General features: G+C 40.4%; 1 protein-coding gene across 5 annotated transcripts in view; it reads right to left on the reverse strand.

Annotated features, from left to right (window-relative positions):
* LOC131466799 (complement C3-like) overlaps positions 1 to 13803 on the reverse strand; it is a 35729-nt gene extending 21926 nt beyond the window's left edge. For 2 of the 5 annotated variants that reach the window (XM_058640247.1, XM_058640245.1), the window contains exons 1-9: positions 13740 to 13803; positions 12646 to 13317; positions 9837 to 9964; positions 7016 to 7610; positions 5630 to 5830; positions 4095 to 4281; positions 3039 to 3201; positions 1905 to 1981; positions 235 to 323 (exon numbers count right to left, since the gene is read on the reverse strand). In XM_058640247.1, coding sequence (XP_058496230.1) covers positions 235 to 323; positions 1905 to 1981; positions 3039 to 3201; positions 4095 to 4281; positions 5630 to 5697 — 584 coding nt within the window. In that variant the 5' untranslated portion in view covers positions 5698 to 5830; positions 7016 to 7610; positions 9837 to 9964; positions 12646 to 13317; positions 13740 to 13803. Of the gene's footprint in view, positions 1 to 234; positions 324 to 1904; positions 1982 to 2169; positions 2242 to 3038; positions 3202 to 4094; positions 4282 to 5629; positions 5831 to 7015; positions 7611 to 9836; positions 9965 to 12645; positions 13318 to 13739 lie in introns of those variants that run through there. The other 3 variants (XM_058640246.1, XM_058640250.1, XM_058640249.1) reach the window with 3 other exon arrangements.
* Positions 13804 to 14417: the final 614 nt, after the last annotated feature.

Consider the following 14417-nt stretch of genomic DNA (forward strand, 5'->3'; position numbering starts at 1 on the left):
ATATCTGTGGTGATTAACATGTGTCAGAGCGTGACGTTTACAGAGACAACAGAGGTGAACAAGAATCTCAGGGATGGCTTGTGAAAGAGAAACTAATGGCCGTGAGCTCAGACAGGAATACTGTACGCTATGCTGATTATCCCCTGGATGCTATAACATTTTTATGAGATGTTATGAGAGTGGTATAGACCTTCTGATCATGTTTTTGAATTTTAAAAACAAAATTGAACTAACCTGACATTTTCACCTAGTTTGAAATCATTAGAGTGGATTCCCGATGTTTGAGAGGCTGATTCAACAGCTAAAGTGATGCCTTTAGGAGTCTAAAAACAAACAAACAAAAACAAAGTGAAACCATTACCTCTTTACAAATTAGTACAGTATAACTGTGCCACAACCAAGACACTTGGCTATTTCGCCCAAGAAGCTTGACACACTCACTGAGACAGAGAGGTGTGTGTGTGTGTGTGTGCGTTTGAGAAAGAGAGAGCGAGAGAGAGATGTTTAGGCTGTTGTTGATTATGTTATCATCTGATATTCAAATGACAAATGTACATTTTTGTCCGTTTTTAAAAAAAGTGAAATGTACTGCTGCCACTTTGATGAAAGGAGGACAAGGACGGGCACTTTTAAACCACACTCGGGCAATTCGGAAACAAACAAAGTTATTGTATTTCAAGTGAATACATAATGTGAAAAGGAGCGTAGCGATACAAATACATAAATAAAGACAAACGTTTCAGCGATTATTTAGTGCAAGATTGAATTGTTTTTCAAAGGATCTCGCTGCCTTTCATAGTTTGCACTTCTGCATGTTGAAACCTACAATATAACAAAAGCAGACCGAGTCCTCTCGGGTCCTCTCACTGTGAGGAAATGGTATGTGCACTGGTAAATAAAGTTACGCTGAATGTGGGAGAGTGATTCAGCAGCTTAAACTGTCCGAATCAGCCTCAGCATATATCAATAATACAGAACTTTAGATCAGTTAAAAATAAAATTCCCTGAAAATGTCCATTAATCTGCAGTATTTAGCAAGAACATTTCTAAAATCTCAATTTTTAACAGAGGAGTTTGGTGTATTTAATGACAGCACTGCCGAAAGCCGGAGATACTGAATCACAATTCGTTTAGCGAAAACATGTGCCCTGCTTCAGCGGCTTCAGCTGTCAGAATCATTCTCAGCAAATCCAAGAATAATGCCGAACTGTAGATCAGTTAAAAAAAACCCATTAAAATGTGCTTTAATCTCCAACATTTAACAAGGGAATATCTAAACTCTCATGATTTAACATTCTAGTGTATACTGAGCAGAATCACAACATTACATGTCATTTAGCAGACGCTTTTATCCAAAACGACTTACAATGGAATTGAGTACAATCAGCCAGGGGTGGAGTCGAACTTGCGACCATGATGTCTTAAGCACACAGGGTACCGGTCTTACCCACTGAGCCACTCCACCCCACTCTACAACCTGTTCAGCCGTGTTTCAGTTCAGTCACTGAGTCAGAATTCTTTTGAAAACCATGCATTTAGTTTTGTTACTTCACCCCACGGAGTGGTAGTGAGGTATTGTTTTTGGTGGTGGTGTCTCTGTGTGTGCGCTTCCTCACTTGCTTGCAATATGAGCAACAGAGGCCGACAGAGGCTTGTTAGAATTTGAATTTTAGGCTCTACCGTTACGCCACAGAGTCTGTTACACATATAGACCGACTTGTTATGTGTATGGGGTGAAATCTGCCATCTCTGATTGCCTTGTTTGTATTTAAAACTAAAAGGAAACTAGAAAAAGTGTGTTGGACGTAATTGAAACTGGCCTACAATGAAGACAATGCAGTAGTCAGGAAGGAAGTAGATGTATAAATAACAGTGTCATCAGCATATAGATGTACAGTATATACCATAATCTCAATGTCTATTAAGTCATTCATCTCCACGGGCTCCATACGAGGTGTCACTGCAAACAGCCTGTAAAGAACTGACAGGAAGAGAAAGAGGTTGATTAGACAGATTCGGTTTAAAAATGCAGAGTGTGATACACAGTGTGTTCTGATGTACTATCATATGTGGACTAGTCACAGTGGTGATGGGAAAAACTGTTCTTTTCGGCATACTGAGTCTTTAGAATCAATTAACTAAAAAGTTTTGTTCAAAAGATTCGCTCACCGAATCGTTCAGTTCTTCCTGCATAACTCGAGCGCAGACTCCGTCTGACTCAGTCACGGAACTGCAACACAGCTGAAGTTTGCTTGCTAAATGTTAAGAGTTCGAGTTTTCACACATTTTACACACATTTTCTGGAATCTTTAGGCTTTTGAACTGATCTTGGATTTGCTGAATCACACATTCAGTGCACTGATACACTGATTAATACCCAGTATGGTCAGTGAACAAATCACCTAATGTATCAGTACACACACTGTTTCCTCACAGCGAGAGGAACTGAAAAGTCTTAGTCCGCTGTTTTTGTCATATTGTAGGTTTCAACATGCAACAGAAACTATGAAAGGTGGCGAGATCTGAACGCAGCAGTGATGTGCGGTGAGGTTCATGAGTCTTTTTAACTCATCTACAGTTCGGCATTGTTCGGTTTGACTCTTGTGTCGGACGCCGCGCTCATGACTCTTTCAGTGATGACACTCAATCAATGGCTGGCAGTCTGTCGGTGTACACATAGTATTGGTTCAGCTTGCTTGGAACCTTGTCAGAGCAGGTACTAAAAAAATACCAGGTACTGTCACTAATGGAAAAGCAAAAAACATATGGAACATATGGTGCTTTTGCGTGCTGGAAAAGCGTCATATGTGTCGGCAGTGAACGAATCACTTTTGCCCCGCCCACTACCACGGGCCGCTGTCTCACTTGAGTCACAACAGAGCAAAGCTCAGCTGAAACTAACTGTTTCAGTAAGTGATTCAGTTCAGTTCGTTCACCCAAACGATTCATTCTTTCTAAAAAAGCATTCGCAAACAACACAACACTATGTCACAGAGATGTGTGTGTGTTGTTTAGCACCAATGTTGTGCTGAACACACCTTTACTGTCAGGGGTGTAGAGGCTCTTGTCAGTCTGGATGAAGATGTAGCCGGAATGGAAGGACACAAGGACGACTTTCTCCAGCAAGCGGTCAGGGAACTGAGCTTGCAGGTTGACATACTGCTTCACGGTGGCGTCCTTGCTAAACCCTGCAGCAGGGATCTGAAGGCAGCATGTACAGAGTAATCAGTAATGAGGAGCGGGACAGGTGTATATGATTAGACTTTAGTGATCCCACACTGGGGAAATTCACTTTTTAGAGCAGCAAAGAGGTCAGAGGTAAACAAGTAACAAATACAACATACAAACAGCGTAAGCACTCAAGATAAAAACATAATTCAAAATAAAAATAAGTAAATATTAGGTTAAAATTTAATATTGTTTTATTATTCATGCTTTTGTTACATCTAGATTAGATTACTGCAATCCTCCAGTTAATTTATTATGCTGCAGCACGAGTTCTGACAGGAACTAGAAAGAGAAACCATATCACTCCAGTGTTAGTTTCTCTACACTGGCTCCCCGTGCAGTTTTGATCATCATACCTTAAGGACCTGGTTTTACCATATCATATACACCTGTCACAATGAAAAAAATACATGAAAAATGCAGTGACAGATGATTATTGTCAGATGAGGCATTGTTTCAATAAGTCAATGCAATGGCACAACATTTATTTAAATCCACAGCTGATTTTTTTTTTTTTGGTATTTATGATGGGAGAGTTGGATTGCTGTGTCAAGTCTTCTCCAGCATGTGGACTCTGTGGTGACCAATGTGAGAAAATGATGTCTCATGCTCCTTTACAATTTGAACTTGGAATATGCTAGAACATCTGGTTGTAAATTTACAGTTGCTAAAACTTGACCTGCACAAGTGAAGCAACCCCATCATAACATGGTCTCATAGGCTTGTACAGTAGGCACTAAGTGGAGTATTTGACTATGTGACATTTGTTTTGGCTGGGCAGTGTAATTGTAATGAGAAAAATACATCCTAGATCTCTCATCTGCACTAATGATCGGATATTAATTAATTAATAGTGTTTCATTTACCTTTATTTGTCCAAGTGCCTGGAAGTTATTTGCACTGGTAAGGGTCACAGATGTGGTCACCAGCTTGGTTGGATGGTCCATTACGTTGATGTGAACCAGTATGTCTCCCCCTGTACAGTCTTGACACTCCACAAAGATGTTCTCTGTTGTTCCTACACGTAACACATTTGGGGCAGACATCACCTTCCTACAGAGACCAGGAAAAGACAAATACTCTTGTCAGACTGCACCGTGTAATGTTAGGGATACTGACATTTTTTATTGTTAGCGTTACATCTTTATTGTTTGTCTTTATCAAACAATCACTTGCTGATTATCTGTCCAATAGAATGCAGTGTCTTCCAGTGGCTGGTTCATTTTCCCCTTTTCTTAAGGCCTCAAAGGTGTGACACAGGGTTCGGTCTTAGGACCCATTTTATTCTCCATTTACTTCAACAAACTAGGTGATAATTTGTCAAATGTCTTCCATCATTTTGATGCTGGTGACACCATGATATATTGCTGTTCTCATTCGATTTCACAGGCTTTCGAGTTTTTAGTTTTTTAGTTTCTCAGAGTGAAGCTTGACTTCTACGATCAAAATAAATCTGGCTTCTCTCTCAGACCTCAGAAGCTTCTTGTATCAGCAACCTTCCTACCATTGATTGTGGCGATGTCCTGTATTTGAGTGCTTCAGCCAAATCTCCAGTCTTTGGATTCTGTTTATCACTGTGTCTTGTGTTATAACTGGTTGTAGTCACCTCACAAACCACTGTGAACTATATCTTAAATCTGGCTGGCCTTCATTGAGTGTACACAGATAAACACACTGGCTGTATCTTAGTTATGGTTTAGTTCCCTTCTATTTATGTATCTTTCTGCAAAGAACAAGCCACTGCGCCTTATGCTCCAGTGGCATCTTTCATTTGACTGTTCCACTTGTTCGAACTGAACTGGGGAAAAGTGCGTTCAGGTTTGCTGCCGCCTCCGCTTAGAATACTCTCGAAAATGACAAAACTAATTAATTTTAATCTCAATGCGTAGTTTACCTGGTTAAATAAATAAATAGAATGAAATCTTAGTCTGTGTTTGAGTTTAAATACATTCAATTTACAAGAAAAAATATTATTTGCTGTGACGTAAGTCATCTATCTTTCTATGGATTTATGTCATCTATGGATTATCTTGATTCAACACACCATCAGTACACCAGTTCATCACAGATCTTCGGCTGTTGTAACATCACTGTGCAAAAGCAGGACAATATTTTCACAAATATACTGGCATCATTTCAAAGACCACATTACATTGTCTTATGTGACACAAAATGCATACTACACACCAGCTCTTTTTATGTAAAATACAAGTAAAATAGAGCTGAATTTAACTTTAATTTGTATCCACATATTTCTTTTTAATCAGAATCTGGGAAGCCCTCATTTTGCTGTTGCTCCCATTACACTTTAATCAGACAGATTGCACATTTTAACTCTTTTAAGTTTAGTTATGAGTCAATTAAAGCTCAGGCAGGATAAAGGTACAGTAGATCTACTCACAGTGGAGAACCATCAACCAGATAAGTCACAGAGGCCAGAGAAGCCAGCAGCCACAACACTTTTCCCATTATCGTTCCTGATCCTGTGCGGTTGTCAATGTAGATGGTTGCTCCACAGCTTGCTCCTTTTATCCTCTCACCTTCCACCTTCAGTTCCCCACTGACTCATCATCTTCTTCCCTAACGCTCTGTACACGTGTATCTAAACACAAAGACATAATTTCCAGCAGCAGTTGAGAAATGGTTCCAGTCTTTTGAAGGTTATCTCCTTCCAAAGGAAAAAATAAACATGAGAAAATCAATAACTGTCCAGTGATTAACAGAATCCCACACTCACAACTGAATCAACAATGCAATGCTGTTCTGCTTTTCTATTTCTATTTCTGCGTTTTATGAAGCAATTGTCCAATTTTAAAGTCAGTTTAGTTCTTCAGACCTTGCTAAATCAGCACATAGACCTCATCAAACACAGTAAATACATGATGAGGCATGGAAATGATCAGGAAAACCAGATCCTGCCCTTCTATTCATTAAGCTCATTCCCTCACCTGTTGTTCCATGCCTCATTAGTTGCCTGCAGTGTAGAAGCCTCTCAAAAACACAAGTAATGTTGGGCACCAGACAGCAGAACAATCAAAAGTTAAAACCTGTCAATTTTTATAATTTCAAATATTACCCCGTTAGCTTATTTCTATGCTACAAAAGATGCCAACATGACATGAACATACAACCAAGGCATGGTTACTTTTGTGTATATTATATTCAAAATAATAATTTAATTAGACCAACCCACAAACTCAAAAGACAATTCACAATCATCAGAGAAAGCATCAAAAAAGATTTTCAATAATAATGTCCTTTCGGTTCAGTTTGATTCTGTTCGGAGGAGGGCAAGGGTGAACAAGGGGACAATCCATATAAATCAGTTCAGAGAGATGTGATAGATGGGGTGGGTTGATATAATTTCAATTCAGTGGGACATGAATGGATTAGGATTATTATAATTCTCCAACCAAGAATTCAGATTCAAAAGATCATCAGGGTCTCCAGCTCCAGGGATCAGCTTATTCCTCGTTTTTGTTCCACACACCAAACTGTTTTTAAGTTTACATTTCTTAGTTGCTCAAAGAACTTAATTGAACAATATTTCTTCATTTGTCTGCATGCCTCCTGCATTCATTCCACCTTCCAGCTTCTTTAAGATAAGCATCAGTTTGTTCCCTCTCTCTCCTCCGCTATCAGGTGTGACTGATTTATTAGTTCTCTCCTCCCTTTACTTCCTGCTCTGGTGGAAAAAACTGGTCGGCCAATTTTCCACCCTCCCTTCTCGTTAAGCCTGTATATATATATATATATATATATATATAAGAATTTACTATAACCTTACCTCTGCCAGATTGTCTTGTGGCTTGTCATCCAGGTTTGAGACACACCTTAGCCCTGCTTAGACAATGATTCTGGGGGACATCCTTGTAATAAGAAAACAGAGAGATGGTCAACTCCTTGTGGCCTACTTCATCCCCTAACTGTTTTATATCATCCATGGTCTCAGATCTCACTGAATTATGTCTGCCAGATTCTATTAGGAGAAGAAGAAAGGGACCCTTGAGTTGTGTGGGCTAGTATATATTTAAGAACACAGGCCCACTGGCCCAGTCAGCTGCACATTTGCAGCCTTGACTATTGAGGCACAGCTATAGTTTTTACCTCTAGGCACTCTGACCAAGTGCTGTCCATGGTTCTGATCACTTCCCCTTTGACCTCTGCTTTCTACCTTTCCAGTACAATAGCCAAAGTGAAATACATATTGTTATGACTGTAGTCATTATTTTTATTTCAAACTGCTGTGAGTGCTTTGTGTGTGTGCCCTGTGTTTTTTTCGTCTTCAATCTCCAAAGCAAATAGGTGTGTGCCATAGCCGTGCCAGGATTGGTGGAGTGGTTCTGGGCCCTGGCTCTCGATTGGCTGTACTCCACCACCTGCTACATAAGGAGCCGATATGGTGGACATCAGAGGGCAGAATGGCAGCATGGCAGATGGCAGCACGCACTACCTCATCCTCCTCATCTCCCAACGGGCCACACTTTGTAGACCTTTTGTGTAGTTTAGTTCTTGTTTAAGTAGTAGGGGTGGACTGCCAGTTTTGTTGCAGCGTTTTCTCCTGTTTATTTAGTTAGGGAGGTAAGTTTCCTGTCATTTGGTTTCCTTAAGGTTGACTAGGTAAGGTTTATTATTTTCTAGACAGACAACTTTTTGTTTGTTATTTTGGCCTAAGTCAACCCTGAAGCCTATACCTCAGTTAAAATATATTGTCATCTAATTTTGTTATTTAAATTACTTTTGTATATAAATCATTTTGTTTTCTGAATATACAACTAAAAATTGTTTGTGGTCACTTGGGACTTGGGGAAGAGGAGGCCTTATCTTGTTATGTCCTAGGACCCCTAGACTGGGGCATAACAACATTGCTGTGTAATATATACCACATACAGTGTTTGTGTGGGTTATAAAAGCTTGCACTGGGGCCCGTTGTTACTATGTTACGCCACTGCTCCTGGACAACGGGTATGACTACTCTATTCACCATCTCCCAAGTTATCAATCCTGTCGCTGGGCACATTCAGATCACCTCCACCCATTGATGAGGCACCTGTATTCACAGTCCATCGTCTAACCAAGAGGAGTGCAGTATCTGGTTGACTGGTAGGGGTATGGTCCTGAAGAGCACTCATGGGTCCCTGCTCGCAGCATTTTGGATCCATCCCTTATCACAGACTTTCAAAGGGCCTATCCTGAACAACTGGGTGGGACGGCGGGGTTCTGTAACAGTTCACAATACCTTTTTTTTTTTTTTTGATAATTTCCATGCCTTTCCAGTAACTCTCCTGTTAGTTCAGATCCTGCCTGCCCCTTCTCCTCACCTGCAGCTCATTAGTTTCCTGTGTATATATGTGAACTTACTATCACCTTACCTCGGTCAGATTATCTTGTTTTTGCAAAGTTCTCCCACATTCCTAGTTTTTATAGCCTGATCTGACCTGTTTTCTTGCCTGCTGTCTGTTGGATTTGTTTACTTTGTTGGACTGACTCCCTGGTATTTTTGACCCCTGTCTGTTGTTTGATCAAGTACTGAATGCTTTTTTGAACTGACGTCTGTCTCTGTCATGCTTTTGGGTTCTTCTCTGCCAGTGCACCTCACACAAACTCACAGTGAGCTAGTGAAATTAACATTAACATTACAAAATTAGGCAAGGGGTTCTTTTGGATTTGCAGCATCATGGAATTCATGGTGTTTTGAATAACACACATTTTTTCATAGCCATTTTTATGATAATTAATTGGATTATTTGCAGCTATGTATTGCATTTTATAGAAACTGTATCCTTCCATTGCTCCTTGGATACATTGATTAGAAATTTAGATTTAGTAATTAGACAATTATACAAGTTGAGACTCAATGTATGAGTAAAACGGCCACATTTAATGGATTTATTTTGTAGCAAACTACAAAACATTTGCTTATAGTGAGTACAGGACTATTAATTAATGCTTTCATAGCACTTGGTTAAGTGCGGAATGTAAGTGTGGTAAGATCATGATGATGTCCCCATCCAGCTAGTTAGTATGTGGTTTCTGTAGACGCGCTGGGCATTTCCGGACCAGATATTCAATGTTCCGGTCAATGGCTGGCCACGATACTAGTTCGTGACAAAGCTGCTTGATTTTGATAATACCCAGGTGCCCCTTGTGGGCTGCAGGTTGATTGGGATGATTGTGCAGAGTCCCTCTGAAACACAGATGACAGTATTGGGTTCTTGTCTGATTTTGCTTGCAGGTCCTTGAGCATGACTACAGGCTGCTGAGGTGTGTACAGTGTTTGAATGAGGACTGGTTCCTCATCATCTGGCAAGGCAGAGTAGTTTGGTGGGACAGAAGAGTCAAAATTGGGCAATGACATGGGAAGAGGTTAACTGTGTTTTTAGTGTAGAGAAGGCCTGTGTGCATACTGATGACCAAGACCATGGGTCATCCTTTCTCAGTAGTTGACACAGGGATGCTGCCATGTCAGAGTAGTGGGGCAGGAAGCACAGGTAATAAATGGTCATTCCCAGGAACGAAGCAACCTGAGAGACGGAGGTCGGCTCTCGACTGGCTGGGTGGAGGGGCACTTGAAGGTAGCCTTGTCATAGGTCCAACTTTGAGAATACCTTTGAGCCATGGAAGAGAGTGGTGATCTCCTAGCCACACAAATCCAGAGTTTGGCTGCAACACCATCCCGGAGGGCAAGCGGTAGACGTCTGAGGGGCTGAATCAATGGTGTCACTTTGGGGTCCACCTGAGGGCGATAAACAAATGCAGTCAAGCAGCCAAGCCATTTGAACAAAGAGTATAATTTAAGAGAAGTATCATTGAATGTTGGTTTAAGGGAGAAAATTGCAATTATCAATACCAGCAAATGGCATTCAATCAGAAAGTGAGCTTCTGTTCATCCAGCCGTGGTATTGTGAGTCCCGGTTGGTCTTTTGTTGTGTGATTAGTAGAGTACACAAGGTACTGACGGCCTCTGTGCGAAGGTCTTTAGAGACTGTTTTTGTTGTGTCTATCGTGTCTTGTGGTTGAGATTCTGTAACTGCTCTAAGGCTGTTCATATTAGTGTACAGTTTCTCAAAAAATATAGGAAAAGTCTGCTCAAACTAATGAGAACTATCTCTTTTCCCTGTTATATCGATATTTGATTTTTAATAAAGGAAAATCCTTTAGTGTATAATCCTAAGGTCTATAAGAGGCTTAGCCCAAAGGGAGATTTAGTATTGAGCATACATTAACATTGATCTACAGAGATTGAGTTTGGTGTTTAGGGAGGTTTTTCACTGGCTTATCCAGTCCATTAGTAACAGTATATATTCCTGTCTGGAATCTGCTACAGCCACAAGATGGTGCCATTGCATTGCACTCAGTGTGTGTGTGTGTGTGTGGGGGGGGGGGGGCAGCAAATCACTTATGCTGATGTTTATCTTGTTTGCTGTATTTTCTGTTGATATGTGAGGATATTGTTGTCTAAGGAGGGATACGTTATGTTGCGTTTTGTTCTTTACTTTTCTTTAACTTAAGCTCATAATTTTCATTCCTTTATTCGGACAGATGCACTGTTCTGTTTAGTAGAGAAATCTTAAAGATCCAGTACTTTCTACTTTCTCCTCCTAATAGGTTACATAAAATGTAAAATGCTCATTTGTTTACACTGACTATGGCTATTATCATGCCGAGTTTCATGCATTTTTACTGTAGTTTTTGAAAAAATTAAAGGGAAATTCTGCTCAAACAATCTGAATTTGCTCTTTTAGTATATTAATATTAGATTTTTAATAAAGGAAAATCCTTGATAGGTTACATAAACTTCCCAATTCAGTCTTATTCACATTAACTATACAATCCATTCATCCATTTTCTACCGCTTTATCCTCCACATAAGGGTCGCGGGGACGCTGGTGCCAATTTCAGCTATCAAAGGGCGAAAGGCGGGTTACACCCTGGACAGGTCATCAGTCCATCACAGGGCCACATATAGAGACAAACAACCATTCACTCTCACATTCAAACCTATAGTCAATTTACAGTGTCCAATTTTCCTAATCCCCAAATCTGCATGTTTTTGGACTGTGGGAGGAAACCAGAGAACTTGCAGAAAACCGGCACACACAGGGGGGCTCTTGTTCCGACTAGGTCATGATCCCAGGTCTTCTTGCTGCATTGTGTTACACTTTATGTTCAAATTAAGTTTGATTGACAGACACATTATGAACCACAACAATTAAGATTAGTGTGGAGATAGGCGTGGTTTTGGGCAGTCACCTGTAGGAGAGAGACATGGCAGAGCTGATTCAGAAAGGAGCCGCACTAGGCAAGTTGATTAGCTCAGCTGGGGTGAGTTTACTAATCAACCCTCTTTATCTCAGCATTCGTGGCTGGAACAGGGGGAAAAGCATCACACAACAAGGCAGTCCTTTCTCAATATCCATACTTGTGCGTACTTGCGTACTCCCGTACTTGTGAAAACGTCATCAGCCTCAGTCCAAGTGCTGTTCCTCAGTCCAAGTGTTCTCGCTCCGCCCATTTTTACCAAGTATGCATCGGAGGCGACTTAAGCGTACTTGGGATGGCCATGTATCCCAGAATACATTTCGGCGGGGCATAGCAGCAGATAATATAAATATACATCTGAAATAAATATTTTTCTGTGTCCCGGAGCAAAGTTTTAACATCATTTGAGTCGAGAAATTAGTCATTTAGAATTCAAACATGTGGTTTATGTATTAAGATCTGACGTATTTATAGTTTGTGCCGGCACAGAGCAGCGTTACCTCGGCCTGTCATGATGAAATGATCCGCTGGCTCAGACGTCGCTGTCATTAGATGCTCGGTGTGATCCATAGATTTGTTCTTGACGTGTTATTTTGTGGAAATGTTTTGACCTGAAAGTTTGAATATTATTAATGTTTTATTTATTTTAACTTTGAATTTTAGATTTATATTAAAGTCGCACTGTCATTGTATCTGTATTTAAATATAATATGTAAATATTAGATATGTAGAGTAGTATATATTTGTACACGTTATATATTTATAGAGTAGTATATATATATAGTATATATATATATATATATATATATACACACTACTCTACAATGCTGTAATATATTTATTTTCCACATTGTATTATTTGTATTGTATATTTTAATAGAAATAAATTAATAAATGAAGTTAAATATTTAAATTGTGAAAATAATAACAATATATGCATTCATTAAAAGTGTTTCATATGTTCATTTATCAACACCGTAGGCAAATGTACAGCCACGAGCAGCTGTCCGACCAATGCCAGCCTCCCGCAGGAAGCCAGGACTCACACTCACACCAGAGACTTTCCCCTCCCCTCAATGCTCTAATCCTCTTATCCTCCATCTTTATTCTCTCTATCCCAGGTTCCTGCTACTACGGACGTTGCCCCTGACTCACCTGGGGTTCCACAAGCACCAAAGCAGGACTGCTGGAAGTGGGGCCAACACTTCCTCAGAGAGTGCCCCCTCATGGAGTGCCCCCAGCATTCCGGTAAGGATCCAGGTGGTATACATTGGGCAATGGTGGATTCTGGCTGTGCAAAGTCTATAATTCCCCAAAAACTGATTTGACTCGGTCTTTGGTTAGGCATCATGGGTTCATAAGTGTGTGCATGGGGACGTTCACAAATATCCTGTTGTGCCAGTAGAAATTAGATATCGGGGGTAAGGCATAGTGTCAAGGCCGTGAATAGCTCCCACCGGATGCACCCCTTAATGCAACATTTGTGTGCATCTTTTCCTGAATGTAAGCTGGTAACCCTGTATACCACATTCACTCAGTTTTGATATACAGTTTGTGCACGAGGATGACTGTAATTGGGATAGTTAGCTAGATCCTCTGTTTGCAGTGCAGGAGGTTTCCCAGGCCTCTACAGGATTTGTTCCATATGAACTGCTGTTTGGCAGAAAACTATGAGGGGTGCTGGATGTGAGTGGGTGCTGGCTTGATAGCACTTTGAGGACAGGGGCTCTGATCAGCAGGACACAGAGAGGTTCCTTAATGTTCTTTAATAATTAATTGTTGGAGTTACAGGTGGGTCAGTGGACATGTATGGGTGTATGTGTGGTCCTAAAGTAAAAGAAACAGAATTATATATTGTAGTATCCAGTCATCATAATCTACTAATAACATTAACAGCATATGATTATTAATCTTAAATAATCACCAAAAATATACAAATTAAGTTAGACTTAAACATCCTGGGTTAATCACCAGTTTAACAGGCTTGAACAGCATTACAATAACTCAAACACATCGTCCCTGAGTAACTTGCCAAAACACAGTAATTTATGGTCAATGTCGCCATCTAGCGGACAGAATAAATCACTGCAGTTCTCGACCAGATGGCATTTAACCGCGAGTGAAACAAAACACGGATTTCTGGATCAACATAGTTAAACTAGCGAAAATACAACAGCCAAACAGCAAGAAAAGAAGACCATTGACTTATAGTTACACTATTCACTGTCCAACAAGGCAGGTAAACTTACGTTTCTGCATGAACGCACACGGATGGTATCAACCATAGTTTCACCACCTCGGAATGAACGTGCATCACTGTTAAGAGGATATGACGTAACGTAGGTATGGAAAGCATACTAGGACAAACTAAAACGAAACTCAAAGGTGTAAATGGGCTAAATAAATAATACAACAGAAAAACAGTAGACTTTCCTACACTGGACCTATATAAAAGGAAAACTGGGAGGTTGGTCCTAGCCCAGGTAAAAATGAGGTTTAATATATCCTGGACTTGAGAGCAAAACTCCACACACTGCGTCCATTATCACATGAGAATTTGCTCCAGGCCCAGGAACCTCAACTGCGCCCGTACAACAGAGGGGATAGGTTAAGACAATTTTCAGACTATTACTTCCTTCTTCCAGCTCCATATTAGTCACTAAGTGGAAAGGTTGTGTAACCACAAAGGAACCTTGAAGAAATTGATAAGGTCGACTAAGAGGTTGTGTGTTCTGACGGGGTTGGGGTTTCATAGATCTAATCCTTAATCCCCTCAAAGCATGGAGAGTTTCACTGGTCAGTGTGGTATCAGAGAGAGATGAGGTGGTTCCACCAAATAAGCCCTGGTCCCTTGTGACAACAATCTCTCACCGTCCCAGAGAGCAAATGTGGCCAGGTTGCAACAGCATTTTGCAGATGTGTTCTCT

Source organism: Solea solea, chromosome 10 (assembly GCF_958295425.1).
Source record: "Solea solea chromosome 10, fSolSol10.1, whole genome shotgun sequence".
Lineage (NCBI taxonomy): Eukaryota > Metazoa > Chordata > Actinopteri > Pleuronectiformes > Soleidae > Solea > Solea solea.